General features: G+C 41.0%; 1 protein-coding gene across 3 annotated transcripts in view; it reads left to right on the top strand.

Annotated features, from left to right (window-relative positions):
• CTNNA3 (catenin alpha 3) overlaps positions 1-23,362 on the top strand; it is a 435,224-nt gene that overhangs the window by 23,897 nt on the left and 387,965 nt on the right. For all 3 annotated transcript variants that reach the window (XR_011681008.1, XM_071438368.1, XM_071438369.1), the window contains exon 5: positions 1,976-2,095. Coding sequence is in view for 2 of the 3 variants with exons in the window: in XM_071438368.1 (XP_071294469.1) it covers positions 1,976-2,095 (120 nt within the window). In the remaining variant the exon portion in view is untranslated. The remainder of the gene's footprint in view (positions 1-1,975; positions 2,096-23,362) is intronic.

Raw genomic sequence — 23,362 nt, 5'->3', positions numbered from 1 at the left:
TTGGGAATCATTGGAGACTTTTTCCCTGTATTATTCAATCCCACAACAGGGTGCAACAGCTTTGGGCTAAATTCTGGAGAAATATGTCAAGGTTTGAAGCAGAAGGTGCATGATGAACCTGCCAGAGACATAATGAGCAGTTTCTTACACACTTGAAAAAAAGCAAAGACTGTGGAGTGCTTTTGGTCACCTTAAGCTGAACTCAGGTCACGCTTGCAGATGTTGCAATTAAGTTGCTTCCAGCTAAGGGGTTAGCCAGGAGTGGGAATTGATGAAAGCAAACATTGCAAATGCAAGGCTTTCAGATCAGCTCTGGAGCAGAGATAAAATCTGAAAACAACAAATCGTACAAAAATTGGAAGATAATGAAGTCAAACAGAAAAGAATAGAGAGTATTGCAGTTTTGTCTTAGCATGTGTGCTCTGTCAGCCATGTCAGTACAGAATTCAGGAACATATACTTTGGGTGAGAAAGTCTCCAGTTACTCTACCTCATTCAGCACTGCTAGAGGTTAAGATAAATTACAAATAGATGGAAACACTGCCTTAACTTGCCTTTTGGTTATGAGAGCAGTGAAACTGAAATAAAGGCTGCAGAGCAGCAAACAGGACATGCTAACTTCCCTGAAGGTTCCAGGTGAGTTGTTGTAAATTGTCAGTGGAAATCCACTGCAGCTGCTTATTATCCCCAAGGAGAAGTACCTGGGGCTGTTCAGCATCAGCTGCAGCTTGGGCTTGAGCTGAGTCACCTGCTCAGGGATGAGGGCCTCTGGAGCACTCCACATCCATGATCAGCATGGGCTGTCAGTTATGTTGTCAGCTTCTTAAAGAGGGACAGAAGATAAGTGGAGGTTTGGCTTTGTTTTCTTTTTTTTTTCTTCTCCTTCTCCTCCTGTGGTTTATTATTCAAATTCAGTGTCTGTAGTTTAGCAAAAGTATAGAGCAGTGTGGGCTGTAGGTACTACAGAAGTGCTAAGTTGTCCAGAACTGAGTGGAAAGCAGCCCATTGCCTCATTGCCTGGGCACTGGTACCACGGGTGAGCTTCACCTACAGGCCCTGGAACTGCAGGCGGCTCAGTCAATATTTTGGAAGGATTTACAAGTGTGTAGTTCTTCCTGATTATGTCAGTGTAAATATATGTTTATAGACTTGATGGTAATCACAGTGATAACAAAATATTCCTGAGCTACCTGCAGCTTTGCATCCATCACATGCTCATGAGGTGAAGAAGGGAATTTACAGCTGGGAAAACAGCAAGAGGAGAAGGCTCATGATTTCCTGAAGGTAGCAAGGAAGCTGGACCTCCAGTTCTCTTCTGATACAAGTCTTAACCTTTCTTAACCTTTCTGTTACAGTTCCTACAGCTGGGCTGGTGTGGTGCATCTCTGAAAAATACCAGTCCTCTTAATAATAGTGTATGCATGAAAGAAGTTTTAAATTTAAAAGTAAGGTCTACAGTGAAGCATAATTGGAGTTGTCACAGTTTTCATGCAGAATGTGGGCACGTTGCCTGAGGTGATTATCCAGTATTAAATTACTCTTAAGTAAATTAACTTGATAAGAAGCACCCTGTGATTTCTAAGTTCTACTGTTATGCTTGATAGAATGAGTTCATGGCCTGTATAAAGTTGCATACACTTTTCTTAGTTGAAAAGAAAGTATTTAAATCTGTGTGAATTTATTACTTCCTGGAACTTGGCATAGAAAAAGAACTCTCCTTTAGAGATTGATTGCTTGTGTTTGGTCTGACCTATGAAATGAGAGGATTTCATTTTATTGAGGAGGGCATATGTACAATGCTTTGAATTCTGTGATTGGTTTCAAAACAAAACTGCAGGAATATGTGGAAGGTTAGAGGTGACAAAGCTCAATAGCCTTAGTATTTAGAAGAAAATAATTGTAATACAGAATGAAACACAGCAACTGTATGAATGATAATTTTTTGTTGTCTTTGTTTTTTTATTTTCCCTCACAGTTTCAAAGAACATTTGAATCTTTAAAAAATATATCCAGTAAATCTGATCTACAGAAAACCTACCAAAAGTTTCAAAAAGATCTGGAAAACCTTGATTACTTGGCATACAAACGTCAGCAGGTAAGACCACGGAGGCTTGTAAGAAGACAGAATGCTGGGCATGAACAGGGTGGGTGGTAAACCTGCTGTGTTTGATGCAGTTACTGCTCTGTCATTGGGTTTTGTGCTTTGTGCAGTGCCAGCTAAGGCAGCAGGGGGTGGGAGGGGCAAGCCTACCTAATGCATATGGTGCTGGACTGCTGGGTTTTGGGTTTTCAGCAGAGAGAAGCACAGGTTAAACAAGTCAGTGGGACTTAGCAGACATTAAAAATTGCATAAACATGTAATTTTCTAAATGGAAGTGTATAAAAGTACTATTTGCAATCTTTTACTGGAAAAATTAACCAAATTCACCTAGTCACTGGAATCCAATACTTTCTATACATGCAAACCACTATTTTTTTTTCTCCTTTAGAAGTGAATTTGTGAGGTTAGTATGCATCAAACTTTGAAGTGTACATGGTCTTTGATTTGAGTCTGCAAGATCAAAGTTGAATTGTTAACATGTGTTTCATGTTGGATGTTCTGACACTTATACATAGCTGATGTGAAAATATCAGCTCTTGTTATGGGTATTCACTAATTTTCTTCTCTTGATGATAAGATTTACCTCTGCCACACATGAGGGTAAAAGCTGTGACATTTCTATGTGGGGGTCGTTGTGGTTTGTGTTTTCCTGAATTCTGTCACTTGGTGTCAGTGTTGCTAAACAGTTCATGTGCTTGGGGCAGATCGCTTGCAGCTATTTATGTCAGGTAATTGATTAGATTACCTGTGTCTTAGTTAATTTGCATTGTTTATCTGAGCAGTAGTTACCTGGTTATGGGGAGGAGTGTTTTATCTGCTTGTTGATACCAAGATTTTCATTTCAGTAGAACTTGCTGGAGAGCCTGCAGTGAGGGATTTGAAAAGTGGATGTATGTTTGTATTTAGTGTAAAAGATGCTTTGAATTTTGTCCTGCTTTAAAGAGAAAGTAATCTTTTTGTGAAAAGATTGAGAATTGGTTGGATTACTGTGCAAAAATCAGTGACCTGCTTTGGGACTGAAGTTGTTGCAAATTTGGGACATATTTATGGAGTGTTTAATTGATATTACGTTTAATTGATAACAATTTATATACACTTGTATTAGGTTAAGGGTATATTCATAGTCCCTCTGGCAAAATGCTGTCTAACTGCATCTGTTTGGAAACAAATGTTTGTATATGGTGTGAGTGTGAATCTATTGGTGGTAAAATAAGGGGTTTATATGCTGAAAACAATGAATGTTGCCTTTGAAAGAAATAATTATCTGCTTCTGTACCTTTTCTTCAGACATGAGCCTTGAAGTGCAACATAGCAAGGTACTTCTTCAGTGGGAAGCTTTATAGGACAGATGGGGAATCAGAGCTGGCCTTTTTAAAGGGTGTTCAAAATGTCCCACTTCGACTCAGATTAATAAATATAGACCAAACTTCTATGAGCGGCAGCAGTATGCAAGTGGCAGACTTGTTTGGGGTGATGGTTGGGCAGCACCCACTAGAGAAATTCCTTTGGGTTGGGAATATCTGTTTATAGCCAGGCTGCCATTTTGAAATGTGCCAGGAGGTGCCTACGTCTGAGAAATATAGATTTTTGTTTTTGTCCAGGAGATAGTCTGGCAATTCCTTTGAATTAAAGCAACCTTTTAATTTCCTTGATACTTTTTCATTCTGAAATTTGACAAAAAAGAATAGCTACATGCCACAATGAGTACCAGAACTGATTCTCTTGCACTGTGACTTTGTGGAATGTTTCCAGTAAAAGCTAAGTAAAGTTTACATTGGTTTGTATCAACCTAAATATTATTCCCTTTGCAATATGAATGTTTTCAGGGGAAGTGAGAGGACAAAATGTTAAAGCACTTGGGGAAAAGATGGGACTTAGTGATATGTCCCAGCTCTGCTCTTGGGATGCTGTGGTAGGTGCACACTTCCTCTTCTCTTCTGTGGGTCTTTGTTGCTCTTGGAGGGAAATTGTCCATATAGTGTTCAGCTGGAATGGCACTGGTTTGAGGTTTATTATAATTACCTTACTGTAAGGTCATTTAAGGAGAGTTGGGCAATAGCTGCAATAAAAATGGACTTACAGTGAAGTTCAGTGGTATTTAGCACCTGTCAAACTGAAAAATTGCCACCGTTGCTGCTGTTCTCAATGCTAACAGTGCCTTTAGGATGCCTGTAGCAGTGCTGGCTGTAATCCAAAGACATTCAGTTTTTGACTAGAAGCCTCCATCAATGTGTCATCTTATAGCTGACAACAGGACTTCAGTATGTGCACACGCACTAAAGCAGTATCCTGTTGTAAAGTGTTCTGATTTAAGGTTTGCTTGTTTGATGTTGATTTTATGCCCTCAAGGAAATTGTTTGTAAAGGACGGAATCTATGGGAAATAATTCTGGTTAATCCATTTTAAAAATCATTTTAGGATTTCTTTCTGATGTTTGTTATATTTATAAATGTTTTAAAAAGTTGTGTTGGAAACTGAAGGAGATAAGGGCTGTATCAGAGACATTTATGGGGCACACAGTGATTTATTCTGCTCATGGGAAATAGTGCTTGCAGAAGGTGCAGCAGAGCCATTCCCTGTTCTGGTTTCACAGTCCCTTGTTGTCAGTACTGCAGCTGCCTTCATGATCATACAGGTCACATTTGCATTTTGAAAGGTTTAGTTTTGAATGAAGGCTTGCTTCTTCAGTCAAATGGTACTTCTTTTTGTTAAAATGGATTAAATGCACTTTTAATCTTCAGCTTTGATTGTTCACTTTGGTGGGAGAGAATCAGAAGAGTGAAAGTGAGAACTTGTGGGTTGATAGTCATTTTAACAGATAAAGCAATAGCCATGCATACAAGGAAAGCAGAACAAGGAACTGATTTCCCACTTCCCATGGCTGGGCAGGTGTTCATCCACCCCCAGGAGAGCAGGGCCCCATCACGTGTGACAGTGACTGGGGAGGACAAACTCCATCACCCTGAATGTCCTCCTTCCTTCTTCTCCTCCCCCAGCTCTGTGTGCTGAGCACGGCCCCACATGGGCTGGGACATCCCTTGGGTCACTTGGGCTCAGCTGTCCTGGCTCTGTCCCCTCCCAGCCCCTCACTGGTGGGGCTGGGTGAGGGCCAGAGGAGGCCTTGGCTCTGTGTGAGCTCTGCTCAGCAATGCCCAAAACATCCCTGTGCTACCAACACCCAGCACCCTGAGCTACCAATGCCCAAAACATCCCTGAGCTACCAATGCCCAAAACATCCCTGTGCTACCAATGCCCAAAACATCCCTGTGCTACCAACACCCAGCACCCTGAGCTACCAATGCCCAAAACATCCCTGTGTTACCAACACCCAACAAACACCCTGAGCTACCAATGCCCAAAACATCCCTGTGCTACCAACACCCAGCACCCTGAACTACCAATGCCCAAAACATCCCTGTGCTACCAATGCCCAAAACATCCCTGTGCTACCAACACCCAACAAACACCCTGAGCTACCAATGCCCAAAACATCCCTGTGCTACCAACACCCAGCACCCTGAGCTACCAATGCCCAAAACATCCCTGTGCTACCAACACCCAACAAACACCCTGAGCTACCAATGCCCAAAACATCCCTGTGCTACCAACACCCAACACCCTGAGCTACCAATGCCCAAAACATCCCTGTGCTACCAATGCCCAAAACATCCCTGTGCTACCAATGCCCAAAACATCCCTGTGCTACCAACACCCAACACATCCCTGAGCTACCAATGCCCAAAACATCCCTGTGCTACCAATGCCCAAAACATCCCTGAGCTACCAACACCCAGCACCCTGAGCTACCAATGCCCAAAACATCCCTGTGCTACCAACACCCAACAAACACCCTGAGCTACCAATGCCCAAAACATCCCTGTGCTACCAACACCCAACACCCTGAGCTACCAATGCCCAAAACATCCCTGTGCTACCAATGCCCAAAACATCCCTGTGCTACCAATGCCCAAAACATCCCTGTGCTACCAACACCCAACAAACACCCTGAGCTACCAATGCCCAAAACATCCCTGTGCTACCAACACCCAACAAACACCCTGAGCTACCAATGCCCAAAACATCCCTGTGCTACCAACACTGCTTCCAGCACAAATCCAAAGCACAGCTACTGTGGAAAACACCTTAACTCTACCCCAGCAAAAACCAGCACAGTATGAGATTTGTTCACTGAAGTGCTCCACTCCAGCAGCTGGAGACAAGTTTTTGAAAGAGATTATCACTTATCAACTGGCAGGTTTATTTTGTGGCAAACCCTTTGAAAGTATGCTGGAAATTGGAGGGAGTTCAGGGTGAATTATTTATTGTCAAGAAAATAAGCTTGATGATAGAAAGCTGACTGAGCTCCTTAAGTTATCTGGAAAAGGTTATGACTTAGAAATGTCAGGAATAGAGGTACTTAACTAAATCTTTATTCTAGTACAGGGAAATATGAGAAGAGCCAATGGATGGAAGTCAGACAAGTTCAAACCAGAAAACAAATGAACTTTTTTGACTATTAAGTACTGAGAGGACTTAGTTAAGAGGTGCAGTACATTAATCACTGCTTGTAGCCTTTCTGTCCATTGTCCATGCCTTTTGAAAAGATGTGAAATAACTGAGATGCAAATTAAAGGGCAAGAATTATGGATCTTTGTGTGGCTTGTGCTCTTGGGGGAATTTGAATGGGAATTCACTGTTTTTCCTCTCCAGACTTAAGAATGACACTACATTTGGTTGCTTGTTGGAGGGTAAGGGCAGAATTATGTCTTCTGAATTGCCATCCTGGATTAACAAATGGATGAATTTGTTCTATTTTGTATTTACCACTCTACCACTGTCTAATCTTTTAGATTTTAGGATTGGATGTGTTGAGATCTTGTTTAGGAATTTTCAAAGAAGCCTTGTACTTTACTCCAGAGTAATCACCAGAGTAATTTAAAGGACATTATAAGCATTTGATTCCTATTAGATTTCTGAAAATGCCTTCTTTTGTTTTCTCCTTTAATATGTAGTCACACACTATTGATTATAAAATGAGGCTATAGGTTCTATTTCCAGTATTGTAGCTGCTTATCTCCCCTTGACATAGGAACAACATCTATCATGCTGTTGTGTAATTAAAAGAGTTGATTCATGCATTCATTTTTTAAAAAAGCAAACAACAAATTAGTCTCGGTAGCTAAGATAGTGAAAAATTATGACAATTCTGTTCTCAGCCACCTGACTTGTTGTAGTAATTCCATGATTATAGCTCTGTCATTTGGTCCTTGCTTCTGTCTGTCCTGTGTATCTCTGTGGCTTGCTTAATGGGTGAAGAGGTTTTCGTTTTCCCTGCTCACCTGAAAGTGCTCATATTCCCTGTGCTTATATTTTTTAATATGTATTTAGAGTTGTAGGGGGAAGACTTTCATATCAACACTTCCCCAGCCTTTGCCAGGGGAAACTGCTAAAGGGAAACTTCCCCAGGGAGTTTTAGCAGCTCCCTTGTTCAGCTGGATTTGTGTCTGTCAGTTCCAGCCTGAATGATTTTCATTTGTGTCTCCATGTGTGCAATTTTTCTCTCTTTGCATGGATGCTGAACCTCTGAGGAAAAAAGTCATGCCTCCCCTCATCTTTCCAAAGCTCAGACTGTTGCTGTTTCTATGAAACTGAATTCGTTTTGGCTGCGCCCAAGATGTCTTCAGTTTGGATAAAAGATTTCAGTCTAGTCTTGTCTCTCATAAATGTAGCTGAAATGTCTTGGGGGCCAAGGATGGATGATGCTTTACGTTCAACCAAGAAGTCACCAGGTAATTTAACAACAAGAAAACAATACAAAATTGAGTGTTACAGTGGGAAGGAAATGAGATCTTCAGCTAGAAATTAAATTACAGAGACAACTAAGTAATGTTATAAGGGCATGACTTAAAAAGCTGTAGAGATTTTTGTGTGCATTCCATGGGGGACTTGGATACACCACTGTATTGGCTCATGAACATTTGCTATGGTACCATGAATGTCTCCTGTGAGACATAATGGTACCAATATGAATATAGTACCATTATGAAATATGAAATTTTGACATGCGAAATTTGATGTGTTGGGTGGTTTATCTCAGTGGGAGGTAGTGGCTAAGATTAAAAATCTTTTTTTTTTTTCAGTTGACTAGGAATCAATTTATTTTTTTGTCCTAATGAAATAGAATGATACTTCAGGTGATATGTTTATGCTAATGTGTGTACCAGAATTTGGGGGTGTAAATGGGGTCAGAGTCTACGAAGAATGGTTCTTAATGAGGCAGTGATAACTGATTTTATGACAATTGCAGTGTTCTGTTAGGCAGCAGTGTCTCAAGGGGAAAAACAAAACTGCAGTTTTATACAGCAGGAGTGAGGTGAGCTTTTTCACTTTCCTGTGAAGCGTTGCCTGTTTGGTTGTTTCAAATCATACATTGTGCAGCTGACTCTTCCTGCCTACATGTGATGACTTGTGCTCATCCTTAATGTGTCCTGTCTGAGAAAAGCACACCTATTTTTGAACATTGCTGTGAGTTCAGATTCTGCCCTACAGTGACTAATGGTTCCTTGTCTTCCCTCCCCCTCAGGAAATAATTTTCCTTTTCCTTTTCCTTTTCCTTTTCCTTTTCCTTTTCCTTCTTTTTTTCTTATCCAAGTTATGCTCAGTAGTGAGGCAACCAAAACAGACCCCTGTAGGAAATTATTTAATTAATTTCTGTAGCTGCTGAGACTCACTGGTAAGTGTTCTGAAATCTGCATTGATTCCAGAGAAATTGAATCAATTTTTCCCATTTATTTATGTAAAAGTCCTGTGAAGGATGTCAGAATCTAGTCATATAATGAGATACTTGCTACTAATCCTATGACTACAAGCCCAGACTAATTTGGCAAGACTTGATCTGGACAAAACTGTGGTGGCTGTTACTCATTCCTGGATTTATTTCTAGGTGAATAAAACAGTGTCTTTCGTTATTTGCTGTAATTGTTTTTCCTCAGGAATGGAAGTGTAGCTGCTGAATGAACTGCTCAGTTTCTGTCCTTGACAGAGGAGGGGTCAGGTTTGTTTCCTTGCAGTGCCCTGTTGTCATGCTGATCTGCATTGTCTCACACTGGATGTTGGAGCAAGGAGTGTTCAGAGCATTGTCATCGGCCCTGATGGTTCATTCAGCCCACTCCATGTGGAACACATGGCTGTTTATTTGGCAGGGTTTTGTCATGCCTCTCCAAGAGAGCCAGCATTAAACTGCAGTGGCTTTCAGAATTTCACATAGTTCCTCCTCCTTTGTCACAATCAAATCTTATAAATGTTATAAAACATAACGCTTTCATAGTTGTGCATGAGAAGCAGTATTTATGTTTGTTCGAGATCTAAGTGCTGACTTCCTCTCTCTGGAATAATTAAGGAATGTTATTTTCAAAGACTGTGCTGAGTTCTTTGGCCTTCTCCTAGATCTACAGCTTTGTATGTTTTTATGGGTCGAAATCATCACCTAGTAAAGTGATATACGATTCTTGGCTATAATTGAAGGAGAAAATGCATTCCCTAATTTTCTGAAAGTAACATATCTGCATATTCTACAGAAAAAGCAAGATTTAGAGAGGATGCTTCCTTTGTTGAACACTATAAAAACGATGTATGTGCTATTTTGATTTGACATTCTTTTCTTTCCTTCTTTAAAATTAAATGGCCTGGAGCAGTAGGGAGTGGTGACTATAAAAAAAATTCTTTACTGAATCGTAAAGGAAAACAGAGAAGTGGGAGATACATATATAGATGTCTTGTAAACATTTTCACATTTGCTTTCTCACAGCTATCTTGTGTGACCTTCAGCAAGCCTCTTAGTACCAGATCTACTGGAGGACATCACTAAATGCTTTCATCCAAGAGTTAAAGATTTTTTGCTGTATAAGGACTTGCCAGTAAGGTTCTGTGGATATTTGAAGTTCCTTTTTTCAGGCTTTAACAGATTTATGTCAGTTTAAGTAAAAAGTTCAGTCTGAGGACAACTGACATTTTTACAGGCTCAGAGACAGTATGTACCATATAGTCTGAGCTACTGTTTTTGTTTGTGATGAGAGGTTTTTTTGTTAGGGGATTGGGTTATTTTTTTTGTGCTTTTTTTCTTAGTATGAGAAAAACTGCTATTTAGATGCTGAAAGGATGCAAGTTAGAAGTGCAATAACAGTTTGGAATGCAGAGCTCTGATTACTAAAGAGTGGCTAATGAGTGATGTTATGTCCTGGTGAAAATGACAGTAATAGTAGTTTGTGAAAGAGTTATCTGAGGGGAATGTTATATTGTATTGATCCCAGCCTGACAGACATACACCAGCTTCTCACAGAAAAATAAATTCCATATAAAATGTTTCGCTACCTTGGCACTTCGTAAAAAAACAGATTAGATGAAATGCAAAGCCTTGCAAAATAACTGAGCTGTAAATGGAAAATGGTTTGAGAACATAAAGCTTGGGAATGGTGGACAAATCCTGCAGGAGAACTGCTCCTGATGTGTTTGCTTCAGGAACTCGTGGCAGGCAGCAGCTAAAGCAGACTCTGCCAGGAGCAGTCAGGTCTTGCTGTCTTTATCTGAAGGCTCAGCTTGTGGTGCAGTTACTGTGGCCATAGCACGTGGGCATTCCTCAGTGCTTTAGTAGGTAGAACATCAACATAGGAAATAAAAAACTTGAATTTTGTGCAGGGTGTAGGGGTTCTTATCTCATGTGGTAGCAGGTTATGAGGTAGAGGTGGGGATGTCTGTTCTGTGAAACTCAAGTTCTGTAACCAGTTAGGATTAAGTACCAGGGGAGCTTCTTAGCTTTTCCCTGGCTCACAACCTTGTTTTGAGGGAAGAATTTGTTAGCATTGTTTATGAGAGTTCTGATCCTTGATAATCACACAGCCTTTGGATTCCAGCTGTTCTGGGTAAGCTGGAACAATGCTACACAGAGCTGAAAAAACAACCTAAAGAGAGAAATGACTGTTACATACCCTGGCAAATTTTTATTACTCTTGTCTCAAGTCCAAGTCAATATTCCCGCTTTGAAGTGTGTGTGACCTTGTCAAGTTGGCCACTTAGTCCTTCTTTCTGTATTGTCTCTCCTGTACACATCCCTGCCCCTTGTCCTGCATGTTCTGCATCAAGTTGCATTCTGTAGTTTGCATTTGCATAATCCCATGTTCAGTTTCCCTCTAAAACTCACTCTTGTCATTAGCACTTAAACTTCTTATCCAGTCACTCTGCATCACTTTTTGCTTGCTTTGTCTCCTTCTTCCTCCAAGCCTTTGTCATCTGTCATCCACACCTCATTTCTGTTGGTGCATTCTAGAGGTATTGACTCATTCATTTTGCTCCCAGCAAGGTGCTTTTCACAATGGGTTCAAGCAAACCTAGCAGTGCCACCCCCAGAGATGCTGTCTGCTGTTTGTCTGTCTGTCCCTGCGCAAACAGCACCGTGCTGCTGGGGAGGTGCTTCCACAGGGTCTGGAGGATCACCAGGAGGAGCTGGAGCACATGCATGTTTGGACAGACACTCACAGGGATATTGGGCATGCAGGAAGGAGGGCAGAGGATGGGTCAGGACAGGGGGCACTGCCCCAACCTAATTTTGGCCTTCCTGACCTTGACTTCCTCATTTCAATCCCTCTGGAATTTCAGGTTGTGTCACAGCCCAGCCAAAATGCATCTGATTGTCTGTGATATATAGACCTGTCATCACTGGCTCTTTTTCTCATCGGGATTTGGGAGAGCAGTCTGACCTTGGCCATGCTTGATGGGCCTCATCAAGCTCTAATATTTTCCTTTATTTGCTATCTAGCATTTTTTAGAACATGAGTCTGTATTGTAAGTTCTTCATGGTTTGAGAGTGCTGCAGCTGGTTACTTTTCAGCTATCCGTGGCTATTACTCAGCTGATCTATCTTGAAGTTTGCCTTTATGTGATTTAGTGAAGTTGGGCCTTTATAGATTGTCATTATGGAACAGAAGTTTCTTTGTAGGTAAGATTTTGACACTTGTAACAGTGCTTTTATAGCTCATACCAATAAATTCTGCTGGCAGTGGGACAGTGAAAGCTTTCCTATGTCCAATTTAAATTTGTTTGTTTCCTTGAGTAAGTACATTTGGGTTTTTTCTGCATTAATTTAACCATGGAGCTAACTTTGTAAGAACAAGAGATAGTATGTAATAAAGTCTTATTTCAGCCAAGATTTATATATAAAACAACAATTATATTAATTTTAGATGTAACTTGGTTGGTTAGCCCTGGAGGAAGGATGATCCTTTTTGATTTGTGGGAGAGAGAAGTATAAACTGTACCACAGGACAATATTATGTCGTTTATTTTAGCTAGATCACAAATGGTTGCAAAAAAAAAAAAAAGGTGCATTTATCAGCTTATGTGATCTGCAGTTATGAAATTCAGCACTGGATTCACTAAGGTGGAAGAGGTTAAGAGACCACATAGTCAAAGAGTACAGTTATGTATCTTTTGGGTAAAGAGAACTGGAGGCTACGATCTCCCAGTGATGATTCCCTCTTTTGTTTCTGGGAGCTGGGAAGGAGGTGTCTGAGCAGTTCCTGCAGAAGATGTGTCTGAAGTGCAGAGGCTTTTTGGTCATCTTAAGAAAATACTGCAGCTTTTCACCTCTTCTGCTAAGTTAGTAGAGGTCAATAAATTATTTCAGGATCTGGAAAGATTATGCAGCCTTTCTTTAAAGTTTCTTACTGATTATTAATTTGTAGACAAATAACAGATGTGCCTGGTCTCTGGGTAAAATCCCTGGCAAAAGTGACGTTTTCACTAAAAGCCAGCATTCTTAGAGCAGTACTTTGTATGTCAAAGATATGAACCTAAATGGAGAGCTAAATTCCCTGTAACTAAAATTTGATTGCAGACCAAAATCTTGGAGATGCTGATGATATTTTATTGCTAAAATAATAGAGAGGATTGGTACAGAGACAGTACAAGGAAGACTATTACTTCTCTATTTCCTGCCCCCTGCAATTATATGGGTAGGTTATACTTTTTAAACACAAGTAAAATGCTAGCCAAGTGTCCTTCTCCATTTGAGCCTTTCCCCTGTGAAATCACTGGGAGTGTCTGTGGGAGAAGTGAAGTTTCCATCAGGAAGGGTGGGTGTATTCCCTGCTGTGGTGTGAAGAGAGTTGAACCTGGGCGCTCAGGGAAGGGAGTTAGTGAGAACAATAATTGAAGGCATGCTAAAGAGCTCTTGATCCTGGCCTTGGCCGCTTTCTTGACTTAGTGAAAATGAAATAGGAAAGTTTTTATTTGCTTTGGAAAATGGCTCATTAGAATTGCAAAGAGCTAGCTGAGAAGCTGTTAAGAATCTTGAAAAGGTTAGAACAAATGAAGATGAATTTAAAGAAGTGTGTGTACCTGTGCTTGCATGCTATATGAATCTTGCCTCAGTAGTAAGAATAGTCTAAAAAGGCAGTGTGTTCTCATCCTAAGTGTCTGTAATAGTTTAGGGGAGAAATGATAGATACTTCTGACATAGTTACAAAATTAAAGCAGTTATCAAGGGAGGGAGAAAAAACTATTCTGAAAATAAAATACAGACAGTAATAATGTAAAAAAGGATGTGAACAATACTGAAGTCCTCTAAAGAAGATGCAGAAGAGAAGTATTTTAAGATAATTCAATGTAACTTGAATAAATTCTCTCTGTATCCTTCATTCACTGCCTTTAGTAGCTCCTTTAATACTGCTTTTAATAGTGTCAGTAAAACAGCTCCTAAAGTCTTTACAAAGACAAAGCAGAGATAAGCCTTAACCCATTTTACAGGAGTCTTGCAAGGGTGTTACTAGGAATGAGATGCTAACAAATGTTGTTTGTTGCTAACAAAGAGTTGGCACTTGGAGCATTTCTGCAGGGAGCTGTCACCTTTCCAGGGAGCACTGGTACCCTCCCTCCCTGTGGGAGGCACGGAGGGAACAGAGCTGAGCCACCATCCCCACAGAGCTGGGCAGTGCATGCTCTTGGGCAGGGGGTGTGTGTGTGCTCCTGGGCAGGGGGTGTGTGTGTGTGTGTGTGTGTGCGCTCCTGGGCAGGGTGTGTGTGTGTATGTGTGCTCCTGGGCAGTGTGTGTATGTGTGTGTGTGTGTGTGTGTGTATGTGTGTGTGTGTGCGCTCCTGGGCAGGGTGTGTGTGTGTGTGTGTGTGCTCCTGGGCAGGCAGTGTGTGTATGTGTGTGTGTGTGTATGTGTGTGTGTGTGCGCTCCTGGGCAGGGTGTGTGTGTGTATGTGTGCTCCTGGGCAGGCAGTGTGTGTGTGTGTGTGTGCGCTCCTGGGCAGGGTGTGTGTGCGTGTGTGCTCCTGGGCAGGGTGTGTGTGTGTGTGTGTGTGTGTGCGCTCCTGGGCAGGGTGTGTGTGTGTATGTGTGCTCCTGGGCAGGCAGTGTGTGTGTGTGTGTGTGCGCTCCTGGGCAGGGTGTGTGTGTGTGTGTGCTCCTGGGCAGGCAGTGTGTGTGTGTGTGTGTGCGTGTGTGCTCCTGGGCAGGGTGTGTGTGTGCGTGTGTGCTCCTGGGCAGGGTGTGTGTGTGTGTGTGTGCTCCTGGGCAGGCAGTGTGTGTGTGTGTGCTCCTGGGCAGGCAGTGTGTGTGTGTGTGTGTGTGCGTGCGCTCCTGGGCAGGGTGTGTGTGTGTGTGTGCTCCTGGGCAGGCAGTGTGTGTGTGTGTGTGTGCGCTCCTGGGCAGGGTGTGTGTGCGTGTGTGCTCCTGGGCAGGGTGTGTGTGTGTGTGTGCTCCTGGGCAGGCAGAGTGTGTGTGTGTGTGTGTGTGTGCTCCTGGGCAGGGTGTGTGTGTGTGTGTGCTCCTGGGCAGGCAGGGTGTGTGTGTGTGTGTGTGTGCGCTCCTGGGCAGGGTGTGTGTGCGTGTGTGCTCCTGGGCAGGCAGGGTGTGTGTGTGTGCTCCTGGGCAGGGTGTGTGTGTGTGTGCGTGTGTGTGCTCCTGGGCAGGCAGGGTGTGTGTGTGTGCTCCTGGGCAGGGTGTGTGTGTGTGTGTGCTCCTGGGCAGGGTGTGTGTGTGTGTGCGTGTGTGTGCTCCTGGGCAGGCAGGGTGTGTGCCTGGGTGCCCCTGTGGGAGCTGCAGGGTCCCTGCTCACCCACTGCTGCTGCAGGGTCACTGCTCATACACCTGCTCCTCCAGCCTGGATCCTTGAGTGCCCAAGTTCTACAGCAGCAAATCCTCTAAAGCGCCAGGCAGAGAAAGCTGAGCCTGGTGCATTCAGCACTGCTCTTGGAGGCAGCTGTGGCTGGCCTGCTCCTGTTCACGTGTGAGGGGCCGTGGAATCACAGAAGGCTCTGGCTCGGAAGGTACCTGTAAAGGCCATCCAGTCCAACTCCCCTGCAGTGAGCAGGGACATCTTCAGCTACATCGAGTTGCTCAGAGCCCTGGCCAGCCTTGCCATGAATGTTTCCAGGGCTTGCCATCTGCTGCCTCTCTGGGCAACCTATGCTGGTGTTTCACCCTCTCTGTACAAAATTTCATCCTTCAATCTACTCTTAAATTGACCTCTTTTAGTTTGAAGGCATTACCCATTGTCTTATTGCAACATGCTCTGCTAAAATGTTGGTCTTTCTTGCTGGGCCTTTAGGAGGTGTTCCATCCTTCAAGGATGCTTTACTAAATATCCATTTAGTCTGATCCATATTGGTTATTCTTTTTTTTTCCTTTATGGCTATTGCATAGTGCATGTGTCCTGTGAAACTGAAGTGCTCTGCCAAGATGGTGTTGTTTCCAGGCTTTCTGGTACAGATTCCCAGCTGTAGGAAATACATGTGCAAACACAACTGCGTGTTCTCTAAAAGCTGCCTCGGGGATAGACCTGACCATGTTCTGGGTAGTCAGGTATAAAAACACATAAGGCACATCTCACACCATTTAATAAAACAAAAACAGAATCAAAACAAAGAATCCAAACCACAAAAATCACACAACAAAATACCCCTCTTCTGGTGGGTGAATTGAGGTTAGCTGTAAATTAATCAAGGCTTCAGGTTGTTGCAACACGTTTGCTGTTCTGGTAGTTAAATTAGAACGATGGACATAGGGAGCAAAATGCAAAGTGCTCCTAGTCAAAGAATGTGGTTTGACATAGAGCTTCCTTTCAGATTGATAATGTGAGTTCTGTAGGGGCAGTGCTAGTGCTAGCACTGGTGGGAATTGTTCTGTAAAATCCTTGGGCATATACAAAATTTATTTAGTTAGAAAATCAAAGTTAAAAGCTGAAGCATGTTCATCACTTAAATAATAAAATGCATAGTTGCCTCTTAGCAAGATGTACTTAATTGTAATACTTAATCATCCTTTTTTGGAAAGAGGTAATGCTAATAAAATGTAACTAGTTAAATTTTATAAAAGTTTTAAATTAGACTTTTTACCATCCACCTAAATTTTACTGTGTTTATGCATACTGTAAGAATGTAACTTCATGTAAAGACTTTATACCCTTGCATAATAATTTTGCGGCAATATTATTTTATATGTCACAAAAATGTCACAATGATTTATTTATGACTGTCAGTTCCTCTGCTTTCTGTTGTAATTAGAGAATTACAGAATAATTTTGTTAGGAAGAGACCTCATGAAGGTCCTGGTACAGCCTCCTGCTCAGCTTGGATCAGCTCAGGGGTCAGGTGAGGTTACTCAGAGCTTTATCCAGGCATGCCATGAAATTTTATGAGGATCAGACTGTTTAGCCCCTTTGGGCAGCCTGCTCTCCTGCTGGGGCGTCCTTCCAGGGAAAAAGATTTTGCTTTTATCTAAGCTGTAGCTTTCTTTTTCGTATCATGCCTGTTGTGTCTCATTCTGCTCCTATGCAGTGCTGTGCAGGCCTTGACTCTGCCTTATAGCACATCTCTCCTGTGCAAGATACTTCTAAATAAAGTACAGTGCATAGACTTTATAAATTCTGTTCTCTATATGTGTTTATGGTTCAGGGCTTGTTAAAGGTAGTATCATAAAGCTGCTTTTTCTGTCTTTTTACACCTGAAGAAACTTTCTCCTGCAGCCCTGTACACTGCTTTCTTTTTGTAATGTGCAGCAGTGGTACACCAAGTGACTTAAAATTTAGTAGTTTGGTAGAATCCATTGTCAGTCCAGCATGTTTTGAGTGGAAGGGCTTTAATCCTTTTCCACAATTGTTTTGCAGTTGTCTTGGAAGATGAATTCTTTCCCAGTATGTCTAATCCATAAGTTTTTTGAATATAGAGTAGAGTAGTATAGTTTGAAAAGGCTGTAGAACTCACAGCTATGTAGTTGTAGATCTGTTCATGCTGCACTAATAAATACCTTATGGAAGTCATGGAGTTGTCATAAGACAGAATTTCTGCCACCTCCATGACTAAATTTCTGTAGATGGTGAGTAGAGACTTGGAGAAGTTTCTTAATTGACAGGGTTTTACCTGTATGCTGTAATTCATTTAGACATTGATTCTATGTGGCACAGTAGAAAAGTTATTTTTGTAGTAGAAAATGTAAAATTGTATTTTCATATCATGTCCATTCAGTGCAATGCTGTCATGACAGGAACAGGCAAATGCAGCTCCTGCACTGTAATGGAAGAATGAATGGCAGTAATTCCCTGCTACAGAGAATCATTCACTGTTCTTATTTCAGTGCAGTTTCTAAAGAAGAAACCAGAAATTTTAGATGTGGTTTATGAACAGGATTTTAGGATTTTTATGGACATCACACCTGTTTCCTGTAAGCTTTGTACTCCATGAAGTGGACAGTGGCTTAGTGAAATGGTGTTGTTGAGTGCATTTTTACAATTACTTCTTGTTGTGAGAGATGAGTGCTTTATGATATACACATGCTGCTAATTCTGCATTTAAAGACAGAGACAGTGGAAAGAAATGTGTACATTTTCTGTTTTGTCTTACACTGCCTGTCATGTAAATTCCCTATTAGGTTTGTTTTTGTGGTATTGAATAATTCTGATCCCATGGAAAGGTCTCTTCAAGTGCAAGCTATTAAAATAGGATATGTAACTGTGTAACTATTAAGTAACTGTGTAACCAAGTTAAGACTTCTAATCTAAGGACTCCAGTTCAGCCCCGGTTTGCTTCTATGAGCAGAATGCTCATACTTTGAGTCAGGCAGCCTGGGGAAGTAATCCCCCATCTTTGTCATTTTCCTTTTAATGAAATTGTCACTCCTGTGTTTGCCTCTCCTGTCTGATGCTGGTGATGTATTTGTGATGCTGGGGTGGAGCTGTGTGAGTGGTACCAGGGCCTGCTCTGCTGGTGCTTGGTGGGTGCAAACACCCCTTGTTTCCAGAGGGCCTGAGGAGGCTGCTGGACCAAGCCGGGGATGGTTTAACAAACTTCCCTGGCTGCTTCATTTTAGCAGCCTCGGTTTGCTGTTGTAATGGTGCTGAAGTGCAAGGGCTGGAAGTACAACAGGGAATAGTAAAACTGCTTGAATTTCCTGCAGAGCCTGGTCTTGAAAGCTCCTTGGGTGATATATTGGGTGTCACTGTTGAAAACCAGCACGCACATCCCCTCCCCAACCCTACAAAAGATTCTATTATGTTAACTTGTTGTCAAATACTGTGCATAGTCATGATTAGATTTAATGATATTGCATAAATGCTAAGCCTATGCTGTTCCTTTAATTTTTCATCTATTTGCCTTGTGGCACACAGTATTTTAAATGTTTGCCTGTAAGGCTTTTTCCTTAAGATTAGGGTCTTTCTTCCCTGTGAATGGTTAGAAAATACTTCATTTTCATAGCAAACACCTAAGCCACATGTCAGCTTTATTGAAGACAGAATGCTGTTCCAGATGCATTTCTATCTGGAAAGAACTAATTTGTTTATGGAATAATTTGAATAGGATAAACTTGGTTCAAGTCACCTTTTAATGACTTGTCTCTTTTTGCAATACTGGTAAAACTCAACAGAATTTACTGTAACTATTTAGCATGTTACAAATTCTTGTAATCATATTTTAATGGTTTATATGTTCTTGGGAATTTAATTATATGGACTGTGCTGTTGTAAGAAATTCAGAAAGGAATTAGAGGATACAGGCAGAATAAATCTTAGATGGTAAGTGTTCTGTATTTTCAGATTATGTCCTCTGCTTCTGGGAAATAAGTTGTTTCAGTGGCCCCTAATTGCATTAAACAATATTAATAAACAAAACCCCAGTGTTTCAAGAGGATGATGTGGAGCAGTTTTTCAGGTACTACAAAATCCATAATTGAAAAAAAAGGCATTTTGCTGGGTTTAACAATTTTTCATCATTTGACTCTACAAAGATTTTATTAAGGAGTTGTAGGAGAGATCAAAATGTGAAGAAGCAGTACATTTTGAAAGTAAAATATGAGCAGATGCTCTGGGCAATAGGGGAGCTGCATAAGGCAGGTGTAAAGAGCAGCAGGAGGTTTACACAAGTCAACATTCATCTTCATTTTAAGAAATTCAGTGATGAAAACTGGAAGAACTACACTGTTGTAACAGGGCAGTCATACCAGCACTGAGTTACAGTGCACTGGGGAGGGCTGGTGTAGTAGTGAATTGTGGCCTTTTATAAAGTTGAATATTAGTGGGGATATAAATGATTTAGGCTTATATATGACAGATGTAAGATCACCAGCTTAGAAATATGAACTGTTACTTCCATTCCTCTCTGTCTGTAAAGCCTGTGGGCTGTTAATGGTTTGCTAATTTAAGCTTTACTCACACAATTGGGGTCCTGTGTTAATCCACCTCAGCAATCATGGAACAGCTGACCTCCAAACTGGGAACTTGAAGCAAGAGGTCCTTTTCATGTCCCTGTCCAGATTTGTTGGTGTTGAGTTGGAGCTTGATGGTCCTTGTGGGTCCCTTCCAACATGGGACAGTCTGTGATAAGGAACACAAACTAAACTGGTATAACATTGTATATTGATATTGTAAATTATTTAACCATTCTTAACAGTTTTTACTGTTGGACTGAAGTCCAGTGCTTTACTTCAGGAAACTCTTGTGAAAGAACAGACTTTGTGCTTTTAAAAAGCTGCCTTGTGCTTTTGGGCACAAATATTTCCTTAGGGTCATATTCCATGTCTAGTTAATTCACACTTAGTGAGAGAGTAAAAAGACAATATTCTTATGATTCTGTAATCCAAACCAAGAGGCCATATGGCTTTGGTTCTGCAGTTTTTTAGTGGGTAAATATCCTGTTGAGTCAAATGAGACTTCTGTATACAGAGACTTAAGGCATCACTCTTCATGGCCATAATCCAGTAAAACTGTTTAAATGTCCAAGTAGATTCACATGCATGGAGTGGTGCACGAGCTCTCTAGAAGATTATTAATTGTTTTTACCTTGAAAAGACCTAGAAAATAATTTTGTTTTTAAAATTTTGTTTCCATTGAAAGTAGCTTGCACAACATTATTTTAATTTTGTTAACAGTTTGTCTCTGAGAAACTTGTTAGAAAAAGGAAAAAAAAAAGGCAGGGGAGGAGGAGGAAAGAGTTTTGACCAGGTGGAATTGCTGCATTTTGATGCTGATTGTAAAGGTAATGTTAATCAACTGCAGCAAGTTTGAAAGTTCTGTTGGGCACAGATCACTTACTGAACAAGACCATAGTCAGCTGTTCAAAACAAGATTCCTTCCTAAGTCCTTCCTGATATCCACAGGAGTGCTGTGATCTTAAATGCTCCTGATTTTTTAAATTTTATGCACTGGAAGCAGATATGGACTTGTGTGGACTTAGGGATTCTCTGGGTCACTTCATGATCTGTCTTGATATATCTGCTTTGAAACAAAGGGGAACAGAAAGAATGGAGGTTGTGGTACTTAAATACATGATAAATAATAAAATCACAATAATAAAAAGTAAATACTAGCAACATGTTGACTGATCAAAAAGATAATTGGTCTGTAAGATGAAAACAAGTCTTAACTAACCCTTCCAATGGTAGCAACAATTTGTGGAAGTTAGGTTCACAACAGGGCTTGAGATTCTAGACCTGTTTTATTAGAACACAAGTCAAAGCATTTTGGACCTTCATTTTCAACAGTGTTTTTGTTCAAAGCATCCTAATTCTTTATGTAAAGATTAACAATAAAAGAAAACAGTAAATTTAAGAATTATTTCTAGGGGGTAAGACAAGAAAGAGATTTTTGAAATGCATTGCATAGTAATATTTCTTCCATGATACTTCTGGCAACAAGGACTAGTGACACAGTTGATATTCTTGCATCTCCTACCTTGTATGTGCTGTGCTCAAAGCATTTTCCTCCTCTGGTAATGTCCAGCAAGTGACAAATAAACAGAAGAGTCTGCCTCTTATCCCCAGGTACCTGTCAGCTGACAGTTGAACCCTGCTGCAAAGTCCTTCCAGTGACCCTGCCTCAATAGACCCATCAAAGTATCTCAGGTATATGGTCCTAAAGAACTCCTGTAGGATTAGTAAGTTTAGTAGGAAATTACTACTGTCAGTACACATGCATGCACAGAGTGACAACTGAGAAAATTCTTTTTAACTATTATAATCTTCCATTGTAGGAAAGAGGGAATTACTGTGCACTTCTGTATTTAATCAAACAAAACCCTGACACTTGGTTAGATAGAGTAAAAGAGGTTAAACAGCTGTCAGATTTGCTAGACTTGCTTCTAACAAATTAAAGCATGTAAGGTTGAAGGTGATAGAAATGCAATGATACTGTTAGCATTTTTTATTGTTAAAGCAAATTATTGTAGCAGTAGTTCGTAGTGTGTAGTGCTTGTAGGTTTTGTGCATGGTTTTTGTTGGGTGTTTTTTTCTTAAAGTTCATAAACTGTGACAAGTACCTGATGTTCTTTAGTGCATTTGTGGGATTTTATCACAGGATGCCACTTTGATCTGAGCTGTCAAGCTACTCTGAAAGAAGCTAAATCATACACTGTGGTTCTGTGAAAAATGATTTAATAACAATGAAACAGTACAGGTGTACATTTGTTCTCTGGCTTCTGCATTGAATATTCCTACTGCAGAAGTAGAAAATTCACCAAAATAATCTCCAGTCTTAAAACTGGCATGTGGTTGGAACTTGATCCTTTAGATGTTCACACAGTAATAAATTGCACCACAGTGAAACCAACCAGTTTTAATCTGTAGAAATGACCTATCATTGTAAAGGCAATGAATAATGAGTCAGTAAGCAGAAAAACCAAAACCCTCTAAACTTGTATCTCAAGAATCAGGTTGGTTTTGTTTTAGTACCTGTAACTATACCATGAATACAGTGAGGAGAACAACTTGCACAGAGGTGTTGGTTCTTTACAACAAGGAGAACAACTTGCACAGAGGTGTTGGTTCTTTACAACAAGGAGAACAACTCGCACAGAGGTGTTGGTTCTTTACAACAAGGAGAACAACTTGCACAGAGGTGTTGGTTCTTTACAACAAGGAGAACAACTCGCACAGAAGTGTTGGTTCTTTACAACAAGGAGAACAACTTGCACAGAGGTGTTGGTTCTTTACAACAAGGAGAACAACTTGCACAGAGGTGTTGGTTCTTTACAACAAGGAGAACAACTTGCACAGAGGTGTTGGTTCTTTGTCTTTTTCTTCCTCCTCTGCTGCAAAGGGCTCTGAAAAGCCTTTGGGGCCACTGTTTATTGGGTCCAGAGGAATTCCAGAAGGAGCAATTTGTGTCCAGCTCTGGAATTGAAGGCTGTCTCTGACAGCTCTTCTTGCAAGAAGACTCTTCAGGGAAAAGTGTTTTTCCCTCCAGCCAGGGCAGGGTGGCTGCAGCAGAGGCTGCACTCAGTGCTGAAGGCTGGCTTGTGTTGAAACTATTCTTGAGGATACAAGGTACAGTAAAGACCTGTGTTTAATAAAATCTATCCACACATTTGATTACATAGGAATTTCTATAAGGACCATGTGGGTTAGCACTTGTCAGTGCAAGCAGTGGAGCAAACGGGTTATTTAAAATGCACATTGAAATGAAACATATTTCAGCTTTTTTTGATCTTCTCTTCCTGCAGATTGTTCCTGAAAGGGCCTGAGCAGAAAGAGTTTTTACCATGTTTCTGGTTTTGATGTACATATTGTGCTTGTGTTTTATTTACCACCAGCAGTGACACTGAAAAAGTATATAAGAAAAATACAGGAAAATGTACTTAGGTTGCTGTGTATACTGACTTAGTAGTTGAGAAACTACAGCTTTAATTAGTCTTGGTTGGAAGATTTTGGTTCATTTAATTGCAACATTGGAATGGGAGATAGTAATCCTGAAACTGTATTAAAAGGTTTTAACTAAA

The sequence above is a fragment of the Agelaius tricolor genome, unplaced genomic scaffold (genome assembly GCF_023055355.1).
Source record: "Agelaius tricolor isolate 1412-34295 unplaced genomic scaffold, bAgeTri1.0.p SCAF_13, whole genome shotgun sequence".
Taxonomy (NCBI): Eukaryota; Metazoa; Chordata; class Aves; order Passeriformes; family Icteridae; genus Agelaius; species Agelaius tricolor.
Note: the sequence above shows the minus strand (reverse complement) of the source record. Positions and strands in the feature narration are given on the sequence as shown.